This window comes from Oncorhynchus clarkii, chromosome 16 (assembly GCF_045791955.1).
Source record: "Oncorhynchus clarkii lewisi isolate Uvic-CL-2024 chromosome 16, UVic_Ocla_1.0, whole genome shotgun sequence".
NCBI lineage: Eukaryota > Metazoa > Chordata > Actinopteri > Salmoniformes > Salmonidae > Oncorhynchus > Oncorhynchus clarkii.
In genome coordinates, this window is record NC_092162.1 from 66,498,645 (window position 1) to 66,519,998 (window position 21,354).

Below are 21,354 nucleotides of genomic sequence, written 5' to 3' on the forward strand. Positions count from 1 at the left end.
AGTTGGAGAACAATCCTAGAACACTACTAAAATGTCAATTCAATGTAAACACGTTTGAACTTTTAGGAAAAGTTCTGTTAATTAAAAGTAAATACCTAGAAAATAATGTTTGTCATTTAACGTGTTGAGAATGTTCCTAAGCCAAGCAACTATCCTGCACCATTACCCAGAACGTTGTGGGAAGGATGTAACATAACCTTAGGACAACCACACTCTCACCGAGCTCTAAGTGACATATGGTGCTCTGAACGTTGTGTGCTCGCTGGGTGCATACTTGCTGAAAGTGATTCAACACACAGGTATTCTGGGACCACTCCCTGATCGATACTGTGCAGGTGTGCTCAAACCCTTCACCAGACACATTACTGATTGGTGATCTGCAGACCCATCACACTGACAATGTGCAGGTGTGCTCAAACCCTTTACCAGACACATTACTGATTGGTGATCTGCAGACCCATCACACTGACAATGTGCAGGTGTGCTCAAACCTTTCACCAGACACATTACTGATTGGTGATCTGCAGACCCATCACACTGACAATGTGCAGGTGTGCTCAAGCTTCCCTTCAGGTACAAGACCAGCCATTCATTGACATCGGCCTAATCCAATTGCATTACGCTGCTGCTACTCTCTTATTAACTATGCATAGTCACTTTAATAACCCCACCTACATGTATATACTACCTCAATTACCTCAAATAAACGGTGCCCCCACACATTGACTCTGTACCAGTACCCCCTGTATATAGCCTCCACATTGACTCTGTACCAGTACCCCCTGTATATAGCCTCCACATTGACTCTGTACCAGTACCCCCTGTATATAGCCTCCACATTGACTCTGTACCAGTACCCCCTGTATATAACCTCCACATTGACTCTGTACCAGTACCCCCTGTATATAACCTCCACATTGACTCTGTACCAGTACCCCCTGTATATAGCCTCCACATTGACTCTGTACCAGTACCCCCTGTATATAGCCTCCACATTGACTCTGTACCAGTACCCCCTGTATATAGCCTCCACATTGACTCTGTACCAGTACCCCCTGTATATAACCTCCACATTGACTCTGTACCAGTACCCCCTGTATATAGCCTCCACATTGACTCTGTACCAGTACCCCCTGTATATAGCCTCCACATTGACTCTGTACCAGTACCCCCTGTATATAGCCTCCACATTGACTCTGTACCGGTACCCCCTGTATATAGCCTCCACATTGCCTCTGTACCAGTACCCCCTGTATATAGCCTCCACATTGACTCTGTACCAGTACCCCCTGTATATAGCCTCCACATTGACTCTGTACCAGTACCCCCTGTATATAGTCTCCACATTGACTCTGTACCAGTACCCCCTGTATATAGCCTCCACATTGACTCTGTACCAGTACCCCCTGTATATAGCCTCCACATTGACTCTGTACCAGTACCCCCTGTATATAGTCTCCACATTGACTCTGTACCAGTACCCCCTGTATATAGCCTCCACATTGACTCTGTACCAGTACCCCCTGTATATAGCCTCCACATTGACTCTGTACCAGTACCCCCTGTATATAGCCTCCACATTGACTCTGTACCAGTACCCCCTGTATATAGCCTCCACATTGACTCTGTACCAGTACCCCCTGTATATAGCCTCCACATTGACTCTGTACCTGTACCCCCTGTATATAGCCTCCACATTGACTCTGTACCTAGTACCCCCTGTATATAGCCTCCACATTGACTCTGTACCGTAACACCCTGTATATAGCCTCCACATTGACTCTGTACCAGTACCCCCTGTATATAGCCTCCACATTGACTCTGTACCAGTACCCCCTGTATATAGCCTCCACATTGACTCAGTACCGGTACCTCCTGTATATAGCCTCCACATTGACTCTGTACCAGTACCCCCTGTATATAGCCTCCACATTGACTTGGTACCGGTACCTCCTGTATATAGCCTCCACATTGACTCTGTACCGTAACACCCTGTATATAGCCTCCACATTGACTCTGTACCGGTACTCCCTGTATATAGCCTCCACATTGACTCTGTACCAGTACCCCCTGTATATAGCCTCCACATTGACTCTGTACCAGTACCCCCTGTATATAGCCTCCACATTGACTCTGTACCGTAACACCCTGTATATAGCCTCCACATTGACTCTGTACCGGTACTCCCTGTATATAGCCTCCACATTGACTCTGTACCAGTACCCCCTGTATATAGCCTCCACATTGACTCTGTACCAGTACCCCCTGTATATAGCCTCCACATTGACTCTGTACCAGTACCCCCTGTATATAGCCTCTACATTGACTCTATACCGTAACACCCTGTATATAGCCTCCACACTGACTCTGTACCGTAACCACCTGTATATAGCCTCCACATTGACTCTGTACCGTAACACCCTGTATATAGCCTCCACACTGACTCTGTACCGTAACCACCTGTATATAGTCTCCACATTGACTCTGTACCGTAACACCCTGTATATAGCCTCCACATTGACTCTGTACCGTAACACCCTGTATATAGTCTCCACATTGACTCTGTACCGTAACACCCTGTATATAGTCTCCACATTGACTCTGTACCGTAACACCCTGTATATAGCCTCCACATTGACTCTGTACCGTAACACCCTGTATATAGCCTCCACATTGACTCTGTACCGTAACACCCTGTATATAGCCTCCACATTGACTCTGTACCGTAACACCCTGTATATAGCCTCCACATTGACTCTGTACCGTAACACCCTGTATATAGCCTCCACATTGACTCTGTACCGTAACACCCTGTATATAGCCTCCACATTGACTCTGTACCGTAACACCCTGTATATAGCCTCCACATTGACTCTGTACCGTAACACCCTGTATATAGCCTCCACATTGACTCTGTACCGTAACACCCTGTATATAGCCTCCACATTGACTCTGTACCGTAACACCCTGTATATAGCCTCCACATTGACTCTGTACCGTAACACCCTGTATATAGCCTCCACATTGACTCTGTACCGTAACCACCTGTATATAGCCTCCACATTGACTCTGTACCGTAACACCCTGTATATAGCCTCCACATTGACTCTGTACCGTAACACCCTGTATATAGCCTCCACATTGACTCTGTACCGTAACACCCTGTATATAGCCTCCACATTGTTATTTACTGCTGCTCTTTAAATTATTTGTTACTTTTATCTCACTTTTTTTTAGGTATTTTCTTAAAACTGCATTCTTGGTTAGGGGCTCGTAAGTAAGCATTTCACTGTAAGGTCTACTACACCTGTTGTGTTTGGCGCACGTGACAAATACAATTTGATTTGATTTGTTTGATGTATTTGATATTGTTCTACTCATTCCCCTCCAGCCATTACCACGAGCCCGTCCTCCCCAGTTAAGGTGCCACCAACCTCCTGTGCTCAACAGTGCTGCTGGGAATGCAGACCTTACCTGAATGTGTGCTGCTGGGAATGCAGACCTTACCTGAATGTGTGCTGCTGGGAATGCAGACCTTACCTGAATGTGTGCTGCCGGGAATGCAGACCTTAACCTGAATGTGTGCTGCTGGGAATGCAGACCTTACCTGAATGTGTGCTGCTGGGAATGCAGACCTTACCTGAATGTGTGCTGCTGGGAATGCAGACCTTACCTGAATGTGTGCTGCTGGGAATGCAGACCTTACCTGAATGACAGTGCCGTATTTTACTACATCGCCGTGGACCTTCTTGTTTTCGGTCTCGTTCTGTTTTTGCTCCAGATTAGAGGCATGCTGTGAAGAACAAGGAAAGGTTTCATTAGTGTCCAATGTACTGTCTCTAACCTGATGGTATGGTCCTTGTTCTACTGTTTCTATCCTGATGGTATGACCTGTGTTCTACTGTTTCTAACCTGATGGTATGATCCTTGTTCTACTGTTTCTAACCTGATGGTATGATCCTTGTTCTACTGTTTCTAACCTGATGGTATGATCCTTGTTCTACTGTTTCTAACCTGATGGTATGATCCTTGTTCTACTGTTTCTAACCTGATGGTATGATCCTTGTTCTACTGTTTCTAAGCTGATGGTATGATCCGTGTTCTACTGTTTCTAGCCTGGCGGTATGACCCTTGTTCTACTGTCTCTAACCTGATGGTATGATCTGTGTTCTACTGTTTCTAGCCTGGCGGTATGACCCTTGTAAGTATATTTTACCTGTAGTTTCTGAAGTAGCACCACATCAGCAATCTTGTCCTTCTCATGCTTGGCCTGCTTGGCTTTCCAGAACTGTTTCTGTGCAGAGTAGCGGTTCATGGGACACACTTTGAAGAGGCAGTCTAAGACAAAATAGTGTGATTAAAGAGTTAAGATTGCTAATAAGGGGACTGGTGAGTATTCAATGTTGTAGATGTTTTGGTTTAAAATATTAAAAACCTGTTTAATATAATGTGTGTGTGTGTGTGTGGGGGGGGGGGGCTAGTGAGGCACTGTTTTACGATTACTATGCCAAGATGGCTGCCACTCTCCTGAGCATCTAGCAAAGATGAGCTGTGTCACTGTCTGAGCAAATGTATATCGCTTCCACATTAAATGAATAGTTTGCTTAGGGAGAAGACTTAGGAAGAAAACGGTTATTTGCCCCACACCCACCATAGGGGAGAGTGGATCTGGGTGTCAGGTAAATATTGACTCTCCTCATCCTCAGAGGGATATCCTGTTTTTAAAGGAGCCTAATACTAATATTGGAGATGAAGGACATCAGCTGACGGTCTGTGTGCTCTGCTCTGTGAGTACAGTAGTTGTTACCTGTCACACAGGTCTGGCAGGGAGGTTATATCAGCACCATAACTGCAAACATCCTTAAAATGCATGTCGCCCCCTCAGCAATATTGAAATGTCAACTTTGATACAGTTGAGTTGTGATAGGCACTGGAGGCTGTAGCACATTTAATTGGGGAGGACGGGGCTCGTGGTAATGGCTGGAGCGGAATTAGTGGAATGGCATTAAATACATCAAACATGATCTTCTATGTGTTTGAAACCATTCCATTCGCTCCATTCTGGCCATTATTATGAACGGTCCTTCCATCACCAGCCTCCAGTGGTAGCAGGATAAATCTTTATAAAGGGAATCATGCAAACTACTGACAGAATATTAGTCATATAAAAACCATCATATGGGAAACAATTATAGTGTTATTAGACTGTACTGGACAGTATTGCTGAGACTTGCTGGGACAACAATATGTTTACTTCGATGGGCATGTTGTCTTGTCTGTTTAAACTGAGATCCCCACGGAGTATGACATCAATGAACTTTCGATCAGACAGAAATGCACGGAATGCGTGTCACCCCAGTGATGGAATCGGAGACAACTAAGTGTGGGGTTAGGAAAAAAAAGTGTATGCTGTCTTCATTTGGAGTCTGTTCTCTCTGGTGCCCATATCAAGCTGAGTAGGCAGAGCTGTACATTCCCCGTATGTCACAGTCATGGGCACACTGAGTCACAAGCAAACGCACAACAACATATTGTGAATCACTCTCACAAACACATAGGGAAGTACGCATGCACACATGTACATAACACTCCCACAATGCACCCACACACATGCACCCACACACTACATTGTAGGCCTAAAAAAAAATGTGAATACTAATCTGACCTCTGAACTTCTTGGGGGGATTGTCCAGGTCCCCTGCAGATGGCTCTACCACACATCTGTCATCCACTAACCTGGGGAGAAACACAACACACAGGAGATCAACACTTGCACTGCAGTTTGTATACGTACCCCTGAAATCCACACTTCCCCTCTAATCAGGGACTGAATTAGACCTGGCACACCAGGTGGGTGCAATTAATTATCAGGTAGAAGAGAAAAACAGCAGTAGTCCAGCCCTCGTGGGGTAAGACTGGAATAACACCCTGAAATGCATAATGACAACACACAGCAAAGCTAATGTTGTGACACTAATGTCCTTATGCAGAAACCATCTACATGGATTTACTCTAGGTCTCATTGTGGTCAGACTTCAGTAGCTAACCACTGTGAGAGCTGGTGACTTAAAGGACTTGCTGGTGACGTAGCCCTTTCCTGCAGTCAAATTACCTAGTGGCCTCATGGGTGGAATGTTAATATTTTTCATAATCAACAAAAATATATTTTGGGCTGAAAATCTGGTGTTTCTATGTCAAACTGTTTTGTCATATTTCAGTCTTCTGAGATGTACAGTGGGGCAAAAAAAGTATTTTAGTCAGCCACCAATTGTGCAAGTTCTCCCACTTAAAAAGATGAGAGGCCTGTAATTTTCATCATAGATACACTTCAACTATGACAGACAAAATGAGAAAAAAAATACAGAAAATCACATTGTAGGATTTTTAATGAATTTATTTGCAAATTATGGTGGAAAATAAGTATTTGGTCACCTACAAACAAGCAAGATTTCTGGCTCTCACAGACCTGTAACTTCTTCTTTAAGAGGCTCCTCTGTCCTCTACTCGTTACCTGTATTAATGGCACCTGTTTGAACTTGTTATCAGTATAAAAGACACCTGTCCACAACCTCAAACAGTCACACTCCAAACTCCACTATGGCCAAGACCAAAGAGCTGTCAAAGGACACCAGAAACAAAATTGTAGACCTGCACCAGGCTGGGAAGACTGAATCTGCAATAGGTTAGCAGCTTGGTTTGAAGAAATCAACTGTGGGAGCAATTATTAGGAAATGGAAGACATACCACTGATAATCTCCCTCGATCTGGGGCTCCACGCAAGATCCCAGATCCCAGCAAAAATCCCAGAACCACACGGGGGGACCTAGTGAATGACCTGCAGAGAGCTGGGACCAAAGTAACAAAGCCTACCATCAGTAACACACTACGCCGCCAGGGACTCAAATCCTGCAGTGCCAGACGTGTCCCCCTGCTTAAGCCAGTACATGTCCAGGCCCGTCGGAAGTTTGCTAGAGAGCATTTGGATGATCCAGAAGAAGATTGGGAGAATGTCATATGGTCAGGTGAAACCAAAATACAACTTTTTGGTAAAAACTCAACACGTTGTGTTTGGAGGACAAAGAATGCTGAGTTGCATCCAAAGAACACCATACCTACTGTGAAGCATGGGGGTGAAAACATCATGCTTTGGGGCTGTTTTTCTGCAAAGGGACCAGGACAACTGATCCGTGTAAAGGAAAGAATGAATGGGGCCATGTATCGTGAGATTTTGAGTGAAAACCTCCTTCCATCAGCAAGGGCATTGAAGATAAAACGTGGCTGGGTCTTTCAGCATGACAATGATCTCAAACACACCGCCCGGGCAACGAAGGAGTGGCTTCGTAAGAAGCACTTCAAGGTCCTGGAGTGGCCTAGCCAGTCTCCAGATCTCAAGCCCATAGAAAATCTTTGGAGGGAGTTGAAAGTCCATGTTGCCCAGCAATAGCCCCAAAACATCACTGCTCTAGAGGAGATCTGCATGGAGGAATGGGCCAAAATACCAGCAACAGTGTGTGAAAACCTTGTGAAGACTTACAGAAAACGTTTGACCTCTGTCATTGCCAACAAAGGGTATATAACAAAGTATTGAGATAAACTTTTGTTATTGACCAAATACTTATTTTCCACCATAATTTGCAAATAAATTAATTAAAAATCCTACAATGTGATTTTCTGGATTTTTTTTCCTCATTTTGTCAGTCATAGTTGAAGTGTACCTATGATGAAAATTACAGGCCTCTCATCTTTTTAAGTGGGAGAACTTGCACAATTGGTGGCTGACTAAATACTTTTTTGCCCCACTGTATATAAAGTGTAATATTGGGATGCAAACTCAAGACAAAGGAGATGATTGTGGTCTACAGGAAAAGGAGGGCCGAGCACGCCCCCATTCTCATCGACGGGGCTGTAGTGGAGCAGGTTGAGAGTTTCAAGTTCCTTTGTGTCCACATCACCAACAAATGAACTTGCTCCAAGCACACCAAGACAGTCGTGAAGAGGGCACGACAAAACCTATTCCCCCTCAGGAGACTGAAAAGGTTTGGCGTGGGTCTCAGATCCTCAAAAGGTTCAACAGCTGCACCATCGAGAGCATGGTTGCATCACTGCCTGGTATGGCAACTGCTTGGCCTCTGACCGCAAGGTACTACAGAGGGTAGTGCGTATGACCCAGTAAATCACTGGGGCCAAGCTTCCTGCCATCCAGGACCTCTATACCAGGCGGTGTCAGAGGAAGGCCCTAAAAATTGTCAAAGACTCCAGCCACCCTAGTCAGAGACTGTTTTCTCTGCTACCGCACGGCAAGTCGGTACCGGAGCGCCAAGTCTAGGTCCAAGAGGCTTCTAAACAGCTTCTACCCCCAAACCATAATACTCCTGACCATCTAATCAAATGGCTACCCAGACTATTTGCATCCCCCCCCCTCTTTTACACTGCTGCTACTCTGTTATTATCTATGCAATTGTCACTTTAATAACTCTACCTACATATACATATTACCTAAATTACCTAGACTAACCGGTGCCCCCGCACATCGACTTTGTACCGGTACCCCCTGTATATAGCCTCCACATTGACTCTGTACCGGTACCCCCTGTATATAGCCTCCACATTGACTCTGTACCGGTACCCCCTGTATATAGACTCCACATTGACTCTGTACCGGTACCCCCTGTATAAAGCCTCCACATTGACTCTGTACCGGTACCCCCTGTATAAAGCCTCCGCATTGACTCTGTACCGGTACCCCCTGTATATAGCCTCCACATTGACTCTGTACCGGTACCCCCTGTATATAGCCTCCACATTGACTCTGTACCGGTACCCCCTGTATATAGCCTCCACATTGACTCTGTACCGGTACCCCCTGTATAAAGCCTCCGCATTGACTCTGTACCGGTACCCCCTGTATATAGCCTCCACATTGACTCTGTACCGGTACCCCCTGTATATAGTCTCCACATTGTCTCTGTACCGGTACCCCCTGTATATAGCCTCCACATTGACTCTGTACCGGTACCCCCTGTATATAGCCTCCACATTGACTCTGTACCAGTACCCCCTGTATATAGCCTCCACATTGACTCTGTACCGTAACACCCTGTATATAGCCTCCACATTGACTCTGTACCGTAACACCCTGTATATAGCCTCCACATTGACTCTGTACCGTAACACCCTGTATATAGCCTCCACATTGACTCTGTACCGGTACCTCCTGTATATAGCCTCCACATTGACTCTGTACCGGTACCTCCTGTATATAGCCTCCACATTGACTCTGTACCGTAACACCCTGTATATAGCCTCCACATTGACTCTGTACCGTAACACCCTGTATATAGCCTCCACATTGACTCTGTACCGGTACCCCCTGTATAAAGCCTCCGCATTGACTCTGTACCGGTACCCCCTGTATATAGCCTCCACATTGACTCTGTACCGGTACCCCCTGTATATAGCCTCCACATTGACTCTGTACCGGTACCCCCTGTATATAGCCTCCACATTGACTCTGTACCGGTACCCCCTGTATATAGCCTCCACATTGACTCTGTACCGGTACCCCCTGTATATAGCCTCCACATTGACTCTGTACCGTAACACCCTGTATATAGCCTCCACATTGACTCTGTACCGTAACACCCTGTATATAGCCTCCACATTGACTCTGTACCGTAACACCCTGTATATAGCCTCCACATTGACTCTGTACCGGTACCTCCTGTATATAGCCTCCACATTGACTCTGTACCGGTACCTCCTGTATATAGCCTCCACATTGACTCTGTACCGGTACCTCCTGTATATAGCCTCCACATTGACTCTGTACCGTAACACCCTGTATATAGCCTCCACATTGACTCTGTACCGTAACACCCTGTATATAGCCTCCACATTGACTCTGTACCGGTACCCCCTGTATATAGCCTCCACATTGACTCTGTACCAGTACCCCCTGTATATAGCCTCCACATTGACTCAGTACCAGTACCCCCTGTATATAGCCTCCAAATTGACTCTGTACCGTAACACCCTGTATATAGCCTCCACATTGACTCTGTACCGTAACACCCTGTATATAGCCTCGCTGCTGTTATTTTACTGCTGCTCTTACATTATTTATTACTTTAACTTTTTATTTTTTTAGGTATTTTTCTTAAAACTGCATTGTTGGTTAAGGGCTTGTAAGTAAGCAGTACACTAAGGTCTACTACACCTGTTGTATTCAGCAGTACACTACAGTCTCCTACACCTGTTGTATTCAGCAGTACACTAAGGTCTACTACACCTGTTGTATTCAGCAGTACACTACGGTCTACTACACCTGTTGTATTCAGCAGTACACTACGGTCTCCTACACCTGTTGTATTCAGCAGTACACTAAGGTCTACTACACCTGTTGTATTCGGCGCATGTGACAAATAAAATGTGATTTCATTTGAAACTCAAAATGGAATATATTTCAACACTGTATCTGTCATGGCGTCTTCTTTTTTTTAAGCCCATATGTCACGTTCTGACCTTAGTTCCTTTGTTTTGTCTGTGTTTTAGTAAGGTCAGGACGTGACATGGGCTTAAAAAAAAGAAGACGCCATGACAGATATAGTGGGCTGTCTGTTTGTTTTTCTATGTTGGTTTTTGTGTTCGGCCTAGTATGGTTCTCAATCAGAGGCAGGTGTCGTTAGTTGTCTCTGATGGAGAATCATACTTAGGTAGTCTTTTTCCACCTGGGTTTCGTGGGTGTTTTATTTTCTGTTCAGTGTTTTTCCAGCACCATTCAGGACCGTTACCACGCTGCACCTTGGTCCTCACCTCCTTCCGCCTACGATATTCGTTACACCATAACCATGTGTGTGAGGTGTATACTTTTGTTTCAAAGTAGATTTGTTTAAGACTACCCTGATTTGGCCCACTGCAGTAAAAGATTAAAGGTCTTGCTAATGACTAGTGACTTAACCCCCTAGAGTCGATGTCCCCGCCCCGCGCAAATCGAATTAGCGTAATAATAACTACAACAAATCCCCATAAAAATCTGTCCGTTTCAACTGGGGACATGTTTTTCTTTTTGCATCCACTGATGTCGCAATTCCGCATCTGAGGTGAAATGTGACAGAGCTACAGTGGTGTTTGTCAGACCATGAGACAGCCCATCTGAGGTGAAATGTGACAGAGCTACAGTGGTGTTTGTCAGACCATGAGACAGCCCATCTGAGGTGAAATGTGACAGAGCTGTAGTGGTGTTTGTCAGACCATGAGACAGCCCATCTGAGGTTAAATGTGACAGAGCTACAGTGGTGTTTGTCAGACCATGAGACAGCCCATCTGAGGTGAAATGTGACAGAGCTGTAGTGGTGTTTGTCAGACCATGAGACAGCCCATCTGAGGTGAAATGTGACAGAGCTACAGTGGTGTTTGTCAGACCATGAGACAGCCCATCTGAGGTGAAATGTGACAGAGCTATAGCGGTGTTTGTCAGACCCTGAAAATCAGTCTTCTCACAAAATTGTCTGTAGAGTCTGAACGGTTAGTGTCCAAACTATTATGACCCCTCTATGTAAAGATGAGACACTCACGAACACGTGGGTTGTTTTGCTCGAAGACGCCCACAGGCCTCACAAGACTTGTCTGAAGATCCCCGGTCCCAGTTCACAAAATGAATGGGAGTATATGGGGCGGCAGGGTAGCCTAGTGGTTAGAGCGTTGGACTTGTAAACCAAAATGGTTGCAAGTTCAAATCCCTGAGCTGACAAGGTCGTTCTGCCCCTGAACAGGCAGTTAAGCCACTGTTCCTAGGCCGTCATTGAAAATAAGAATTTGTTCTTAACTGACTTGCCTAGTTAAATATATATGGAGATTGTCATTATATTGTTGGGGGCACTAAGCAATGTAGCCTGAACAGTGAACACTAAATGAACTGTTTATAATGTAACAATGGCCTGTCCGCAAAGCATATGTCATTTCCTGGTATGTAGACAACAGTATGTCCACTGTGATTGGCCAGAGCCGACACAGTGTCTAATGACAGACTGTTACATAATGGCCAGTGTGAGATTTGGTTGTGGACTCTGATTAGAGCCAAAATTACTTCATTAAAATAACTGAGTAAGATTCTTCCAGATCTGTTGTTTTCCCTATATTGTTGCGAAGTGATGAACCAGGATAAAGACAACAGTTTCCCAAAATGACATCCATAAAGCAGATTGGATTGTATGATTCATGCCTTATTCTCAAATTACACATGGCCTGAAAGTTTGATTTGAGTCAGAATTCTGTATTTTAATTTTACTCACTGTCTCACGGTCACGGTTAAGAAAGACGGTTTAAAGACATCTGACCCAGAGTGTATTTAAACCCACGATCATGACCTGTCTGCATTTCCTTATTTAACCACCCCTCCCTCCCCACTATGGACGTCCACAAGCTGTCAGTAAACATAACGAATCCCTAGAGACCACTAGCAGCTCAAAAAACTAAATATACAAATCAAAATGAGCCTAATTACAGTCTCCCTGCAGACTCTGAGCTTTCTTCGGATCATCGGTCACATCCTTCCACTTTAAAGTCAACTCTTAGCATGAACTGAACTACAGTGTGTACAGCGCCTACAGAAAGTATTCACAACCCTGGACTTTTTCCACATTTGTTGCGTAACAAAGTGGGATTAAAATGAATTTAATTGTAATTTCTTGTCAACAATCTACACAAAATACTCTGTCAGTGGAAGATTTTTTTTATATATTTTGTATTTATAAAAGAAAAAGAAACACTAATATTTATATTGTGCATTCTGAAAATATTCAGACCCTTTTCAGACTTTTTCCACATTTTTACATTACAGCCTTATTTTTTTTAAATGATTACATTATTTATTTTTCCTCAACAATCTACACACAATACCCCATAACGACAAAGTGAAAAATATATATATGGATTTTTGCAAATGTTTTAAAAATAAAAAAAATACTTATGTAAATAAGGTATTTCAGTTTAAGACCCTTTGCTTTGAGACTCAAATGAGCTCAGGTGCATCCTGTTTCCATTGATCATCCTTGAGACGTTTCCACAACTTGATTGGAGTCCACCTGTGGGAAATTCAATTGATTGGACATCATTTGGAAAAGCACACACCTGTCTATATAAGGTCCCACAGTTGACAGTGCATGTCAGAGCAAAAACCAAGCCATGATGTTGAAGGAATTGTCCGTAGAGCTCAGAGACAGGATTGTGTCGAGGCACAGATCTGAGGAAGGGTACCAAAACATGTCTGCAGCATTGAAGGTCCCCAAGAACACAGTGGCCACCATCCTTCTTAAATGTAAGAAGTTTGAAACCACCAAGACTCTTCCTGGAGCTGGCTGCCCAGCAAAACTGAGCAATCGGGGTGACCAAGATCTCGATTGTCACTCTGAAATAGCTCCAGAGTTCCTCTGTGGAGATGGGAGAACCTTCTAGAAGGACAACCATCTCTGCAGCACTCCAGATCAGGCCTTTATGGTAAAGTGGACAGACAGAAGCCACTCCTCAGTAAAAGGCACATGACAGCCCACTTGGAGTTTGCCAAAAGGCACCAAAAGGACTCAGACCATGAGAAACAAGATTCTGTGGTTTGATGAAACCAAGATTGAACTCTTTGGCCTCAATGCCAAGTATCCCGTCTGGAGGAAACCTGGCACCATCCCTACGGTGAAGCATGGTGGTGGCAGCATCATGCTGTGGGGATGTTTTTCTGTGGCAGGGCAATGACCCTAAGCACACAGCCAAGACGATGCAGGAGTGGCTTCGGGACAAGTCTCTGAATGTCCTTGAGTGGCCCAGCCAGAGCCCGGACTTGAACCCGATCAACATCTCTGGAGAGACCTAAAAATAGCTGTGCAGTGACGCTTCCCATCCAACCTGACAACGCTTGAGGATCTGCAGAGAAGAATGGGAGAAACTCCCCAAATACAGCTGCCAACCTTATACTGTAGCTTCATACCCAAGAAGACTCAAGGCTGTAATTGCTGCCAATGGTACTTCAACAAAGTTTTGAGTGAAGGGTCTGAATACATATGTAAGTGTTATGGACTTGAAAAAGAAATCGAAACCTGGTTTTTGTTTTGTCATTATGAGGTATTGTGTGTAGATTGAGAGGGAGGGTGGGGGGACAATTTGATCAATTTTAGAATAAGTCTGTAATGTAACAACGTGGAAAAAGGGGTCTGAATACTTTCCCTGAGTCAATATATGCTAGAAATACCTTAGGCTGTGAGTTTTTCTGGTTAAGTCTGAGGTTTGCATACCTGGATTGTGCAATATTTTCCCATTTCATTATTTTAAGAATTCTTCAAGCTCTGTCAAGATGGTTGTTGATCATTGCTAGACAGCCATGTCTTTCCACAGATTTTCAAGACGATTTTAAGTCAAAACTGTAACTAGGCCAGTCAGGAACATTCAATGTTGTCTTGGTAAGTAACTCCAGTGTACATTTGGCCTTGCGTCTTAGGTTATTGTCTTGCTGAAAGGTAGATTTGTCTCCAAGTGTCATCTAGTATTTTGCCTGTGTTTAGCTCAGTTTTTTTATATAAAAAAAAACTCCCTAGTCCTTGCCAATGACAAGCATACCCATAACACGATGCAGCCACCACCACCGCCATGCTTTTGATACTCAGTGATGTGTTGTTGGATTTGCCCCAAACATAATGCTTTGTATGCAGGACATAACGTTAATTTATTTGCCACAGTTCTCTCAGTATTTTAGTGCAAACAGGATGCATATTTTTGGATATTTTTATTCTGTACAGACTTCCTACTTTTTACTGTGTCAATTAGGTTAGTATTGTGGAGTAACTACAATGTTGTTGATCCATCCTCAGTTCTCCTATTACAGCCATTAAATTCTGTATCTGTTTAAAAGTCACCATTGGCCTCATGGTGAAATCCCTGAGCAGTTTCCTTCCTCTCCGTCAACTGTGTTAGGAAGGACGCCTGTATCGTTGTACTAACTGGGTGTATCGATACACCATCCAAAGGGTGATAACTTCACCATGCTCAAAGGGATATACATCTGCCTTTTTTTTACCCATCTACCAATAGGAGCCATTCTTTGAGAGGCATTGCAAAACCTCCCTGGTCTTTGTTGTTGAATCTCTGTGTTTAAAATGTACCGCTCGACTGAAGAACATTCCAGATAATTGTATGTGTGGGGTACAGAGATGGGGTAGTCATTCAACAATGTATGTCAAACACCATTATTATAGTTAGTCCATGGAAATTATTATCATCTAAGCAAATTTTTACTCCTGAAGTTATTTAGGCTTGCCATAACCAAGAGGTTAAACTTATTGACTGAAGACTTTTCTGCTGGTCATTATATATTAATATATTATATATATATATATATCTAAAAACAATTCCCCTTTGACATTATGGGGTATTATTGTGTCTAGGTTTAGTGACACAATCTACATTGAATCCATTTTAAATTCAGGCTGTAAACACATCAAAATGTAGAAAACGTCAAGGGGTGTGAATACTTTCTGAAGGCCACAGGAGGTTGTAATCTATAGCCTATTATACTGTATGTGAGGATGTGGTCACTACAAAGCACTCTAAAGAGGAGCAACCCAAAGTGTTCAGACGGCTTTAGAAGCCGTCTGAACACTTTGGGTTGCTCCTCTTTAGAGTGCCCATAGAACCTATTACCCAAAGATGGCTGAAACATGATGAAGTGCTATTTCCATGACAGCAGATGAAAAACACAAGACAGGCTCACAGTTCACACAATGCAGTGGAAATATGCAAAAAAATATATTAAAAAAAATAAAGGGATGGTTTGTGAATCTAAAAGCCGCTACCTGAAAGGCCAAGCTAATCCTACATCGTTACCATCGGTCTGTACATGTTTGCGTGCAGAGGGTTGTCTCTGGTTAATCTCCCTATATCCCCCTCCTTCACATAATCAATGGGAGTCATCTAGCAGCCAGGTGAGGTTTGTCTACGTATTGTGGGTTCATTGCTTTGGCTAGAGGCTGGCGTGCTCCCCTGGTCATTTGCATTGCGTATGAATCACTCACAACTCAGGAATTGAGGTCTTTATAAAAACAGATTTATGTGTTAAACTTCACGGTCATTGAATTAATTCACATAGATATTGAATATCATTCAATGTGATTTTTAACTTATGCAAGATATTTGTTTTATATATATATACACAGTGCATTCGGAAAGTATTCTGACTCCTCGACTTTTTCTACATTCTGTTGTGTTACAGCCTCGTTCTAAAATGCATTAGATAAAAACCTCATAAATCTACACAATACAGATCTGTACCTCGACACAATCCTGTCTCTGATCTCTACGGGCAATTCCTTCCACCTCATGGCTTGGTTTTTGCTCTGACGTGCACTGTCAACTGTGGGACCTTATATAAACCAGTGTGTGTCTTTCCAAATCATGTCCAATCAATTGAATTTACCACAGGTTGGACTCCAATCAAGTTGTGGAAACATCTCAAGGATGATCAATGGAAACAGGATGTACCTGAGCTCCATTTCGAGTCTCATAGCGAAGGGTCTGAATACTTACACCTTATTAACATAAGTTGTATTTTTTTTATAAAATTGCCAAAAAATCTATTATTTAATCAATTTTAGAATAAGGCTGTAATGTAATTTTGGGGGGGGGAGAAGTCAAGGGTTTGGAATATTTTCCATATACACTGTATATATTTAAATTGTAGTATAAATAACATCAGTGGTGTGCTGTTTGAATAGGCTACCATCAGTGGGTTGAAGATTTTCACCTGAGACAGAGAATGCAAAGCATGTGTGATTGAATGCAGAGCTATCATCCCTCACAAGAAGGGAGCAGGCTCTAAAACTACACAACAGAAAATCAGGGCCTTTGTTGAAGCTGCACCAGGTGTATGTTCGTGGGTTTTAAAGTCTGTGCCACTTTTAAAAACCTATGTCAGGCAGTCTAAAGCACTGCTGAGGCACCAGGCTGTGTCACAGCTGGCCGTGACCAGAAGCCTCATAGGGTGGTGCACAATTTGCCCAGCGCCGTCCGAGTTAGGGTAGGGTTTGGCTTGGGGGTATTCCTTGGCTCATCGTGCTCTAGCGACGGGCCGGGTGCCTGCAAGCTGACTTCGGTCGTCAGGCGAACGGTGTTTCCTCTGACACATTGGTGCGGCTGGCAGTGTGATAAGAAGCGGCGCAGCTTGGCACATGTCTCAACCTTCGTCTCTCCCGAACTCGTTGGGATTGGCAACTCGACATCACAAAATTACATTTTAAACTGTCAGGTCCCTGAGGATTTCATTCATAAACACAGATCTGCACTGTGTTCTGTCACGTGTAAATAACTCAACAGGCACCGACGCAGATGCTGTCAACAATAGTTACAACTCATTTGTCCTGCTTCTTCTGCCCTTACAGGCATCATGTGTTATGCAGTAAGACAGACTTAAAGCAGCTCTAGCTATTTAGCTCTGAAGTCCAGTATCCATGTTTTAAATATAAGTGCAGCATTTATCATCATTATTGGTCATTTTTGGCCATTGATACACAACTTGGATGCAATTTAATTCTGAAATAATATTTTATTCTGTTAAGTGTTAAAGCTTTGAGGTAACCCCCTATGTAAACAATACAAACTTTCTCTCTGGACAGAGACCTGATGTGAACCTAAAGTGCATCACAGTGTGCTTCAAGACACTTGCTAAAAGCTATTTGTCATACTGAGCTAGAACCTTCCAATAGGCAGCCCTGTGTTGTCAGACAGTCAAATGTGTGTCCTGTCCTCGACAGAGATTTGGCATGCGTTACCCACTGCTCAATGCCTTGTTGTGACTGATTACAGCAATCATCTCAGTGTTTGAATTTATGCAAACTAAGAGACATGATTTTAGAGACATGCTGTTGTACAGTCCTCATGTGACCGACCCTGTGTTATAGACTACAATCCACTTCCCCATCGTTCCAGAAGGAAGCAATTGTGCCTCTCCACAGATGATTAATTTATTTAACATTGATTAGATATTGTTTCAAATATGACTCAGCCAGACAGTTATAGCCTACTTCGCGATAGTGGATTTGTGAAGTGAATAAATTAAGTGTGGCTAATAGGTGACTCAAGAGTCTGTTTGAACAGGCATCAGAGGCCAAGCCCTGGAGCTGTTTCAGTGGCTGCCTGGACAGGGCTCCACTCCTAGGAAAAAGCTGTTATTTGTTTGTCCCCATAGGAGAACCCTTTTTTGGTTCCAGATAGAACCCTTTGATGGTGAAAAAGATTCTACTTAGAACTTTATATTAGTGAAAAGGTTCCACGTAGAACTTTGTATTAGTGAAAAATAGTTATTTTCAAAGGTTGTCCCATGGGGACAATTGAAGAAGCCTTTATGGTTCCAGGTAACACTTCTTTAAAAAAAATAAAAATAAAATAAGCTTTGTGGGTGGGCAGCAGAGGCATCATGCCCATAGGGGGCACAGGGGCAAGTACTCCCTCAGATTTGTCCTGAAAATAAAATACTTTTTGTTGTTGTTTCTCTGTAAAATTAAAAGCAACCTAGCTATTTTATGAAGTTGACTTTAGTTAGCCCAGATAGGTTCTCAATCTTCCAACCTGATAACTTGCTACCAAGAAGCCATTTCAAGCTATCAATCACGCTAAAGTAGCTAGGTTGTCTATCTTAGCTTGCATGCCCTCTGGCAAGGCTGGTAGACTTTAGAAAAGCAAGCAATAACTAAATGTACTGAATAAGACTCACAAATCTTTTACCCAGATTTTTGCAGAGAACCATATTTTGTTTCTTTAAAAAAATAAACCAGTCAAGGAGGATACAGACAGCTCAAGAGGTATGCTTAGATATGCAGAAAAATACATATTGTTTACATAGAATTAAGCAGGGCCTAGCACCACCCCGGAACACCCCCCAGCCATCCTCACATACTTTGTGCCCCCTCAGATTTTTGCGGTGCATGACGCCCCTGGCGGGCAGCGCCAAGTGAACACAAAGGGCACCAGAATACATTGAATGCTGTTCCTTCTCCGGCAGCAACTGGAGAAACCACAGGAAGCACTATGAATAGAGATGATTTGAAAACATCGCAAATGGCAACGTATTCCCTACATAGCGCACTACTTTTGACCAGAGCACAATGGGCCCTGGTCAAAAGTAGTGCACTTAATAGCGGATAGGGTGCCGTTTTGGTACAGTCCCAAGTTACCAGAGCACCTATCCGTTGGAAATCTCCAAAGAACACACTTGGAATCGCTTCCTTATCCTGACATAATTCCTACTACAATAATGGCATTCAGGCAAACAATGGAAGGGGGGCTGCAGTGTATATGTGAACATAAACAACAACAGGATACTGCCAGGGGAATATATCCTGGGACAAAGTTGTAGCCATGTTTTCACTGACAAGAGTATTAAACCAATAATGTCTATGATCTTTTTTCAAGGACATGTTTCTGACTAGAGGAAACGCACCACTACATTAGACATTGGCAACAGGTAGCCTAGTGGTTAGAGTGTTGGACTAGTAACCGAAAGGTTGCAAGATCGAATCCCTGAGCTGACAAGATAAAAATCTGTAGATCTGCTTCTGAACAAGACAGTTAACCCACTGTCCCTAGGCCGTCATTGAAAATAAGAATTTGTTCTTAACTGACCTGCCTAGTTAAATAAAGGTACAATTAAATAAACATATGCCTGCACAAAATCAGGTGAAACAACACTATTCAACAACAACAACATAGGCCTAGTGCAACTCTTCACTCTAATGCCTTGCAATGTGAAACACTGTTTAAAATGGGGCTCTTCAACCCTGTTCCTGGAGAGCTACCCTCCTTTAGGTGTTCACTCCAACCCTGTTCCTGGAGAGCTACCCTCCTTTAGGTGTTCACTCCAACCCTGTTCCTGGAGAGCTACCCTCCTTTAGGTGTTCACTCCAACCCTGTTCCTGGAGAGCTACCCTCCTTTAGGTGTTCACTCCAACCCTGTTCCTGGAGAGCTACCCTCCTTTAGGTGTTCACTCCAACCCTGTTCCTGGAGAGCTACCCTCCTTTAGGTGTTGGAGAGCCCTGGCTTAAAGGATTAGTTCACTATTTTACAACTTGAAAGTAGTCTATTTGCCAGGAAAAACTGTAATCCATGGTTCAGTTTTCTAAATAGATGAAAAGTTTGTAATGACTAACTTTAGCCACTGCTAGCTGAAAATCAATGGAACAAAGTTGTAAAATAGTGAACTCGTTTTAATGAGCTTTTTGAACACAATAAGTGTAATGTCCTACTAGAAAACAGATGTTTCCATATGGTTATGCTTGACTATCAGACTCCGTGGCCCACTTTGCCATACTGAGACTAGGTATAACTTATTGTCATCAGCTGATGAAATAAATGAGGGTCTCTCAGAGACACTAAATCTCAGATGCAATGATCTCATGACTTTAATATGGCTGGAATTGTTATAATATCGTACTGTGCTGTGTAACATGAGCTACACAAATACATGAAGCCTAAATCATGGATTCGTGGAGTTTTGTATTTCTCTGTAAAATGAATTCACTACGCAGAGAGCAAAACTTGACATAGAGGCTGGCTACAAGAGGTGAAGGAGATAAATGTGAGTCTCGATTCGAAGTCGACCGATGTGGTAACTACCGTATGTTGAAATTAAGATCTGTCAAAATGACAAGACTGTAAACGTATAACCACAGTCAAGATAAAGTGTTTGTAGGGACATGCACATACTTACCCAAGTGTACTTATAAAACCATTGACAGAGCCCTCCGCGTAAAGGGAAACGATGTCCCCAATGTGCAAAAAGCTGGACATTGAATCCGACATCTTCGGTGTCTTTCGCGTTGACAATTATCAACTGAAATACACGTATCCTCTTCTGTATTCTCCACTTGACTGCTGCGACTTTTTGAAGCGCTACTCGTATCTGATCTTCCTCCTCGTGCACTGAGGGCTAAGAACTCTCATTCGAACTAATGAAGATTTCGTTGGAATGCACGGAGGACAATGTAGTTGATTCAAATTATAGTTTAAATTGTTTAATTAAATAAAGTTTAAAACCGAAAATAAACAATGACAACCCGATGTTAATGAAAGTAGAGAAAGTCCAAATGTGTCAGCGAAGTCCTCATGTTGACACTGCACCTGAAGACAGATAGAATTGGAACCAGGAAGTGTTATCTTGATAACTCCTCAGTTATCTGTTCTTGGTTCAGTTTTCTTCTCAGTTGCCTGTTTCTGACTGTAGAAAGTGCAAGAGAAATATTGCGTTATACCCTCTCTTGCCTACATACATTAATACAATGAGAGTTGGTACAAATTGATGGTACAGTAGGCTACAGTGCAAGGGT

At 43.2% G+C, this 21,354-nt stretch overlaps 1 protein-coding gene across 3 annotated transcripts in view; it reads right to left on the reverse strand.

Moving 5' to 3' along the window:
* LOC139368939 (inositol 1,4,5-trisphosphate-gated calcium channel ITPR3-like) overlaps positions 1-21,127 on the reverse strand; it is a 54,317-nt gene extending 33,190 nt beyond the window's left edge. For all 3 annotated transcript variants that reach the window (XM_071108444.1, XM_071108443.1, XM_071108445.1), the window contains exons 1-4: positions 20,739-21,127; positions 5,666-5,736; positions 4,217-4,338; positions 3,707-3,793 (exon numbers count right to left, since the gene is read on the reverse strand). In XM_071108444.1, coding sequence (XP_070964545.1) covers positions 3,707-3,793; positions 4,217-4,338; positions 5,666-5,736; positions 20,739-20,830 — 372 coding nt within the window. In that variant the 5' untranslated portion in view covers positions 20,831-21,127. The remainder of the gene's footprint in view (positions 1-3,706; positions 3,794-4,216; positions 4,339-5,665; positions 5,737-20,738) is intronic.
* Between the last annotated feature and the right edge of the window lie 227 nt (positions 21,128-21,354).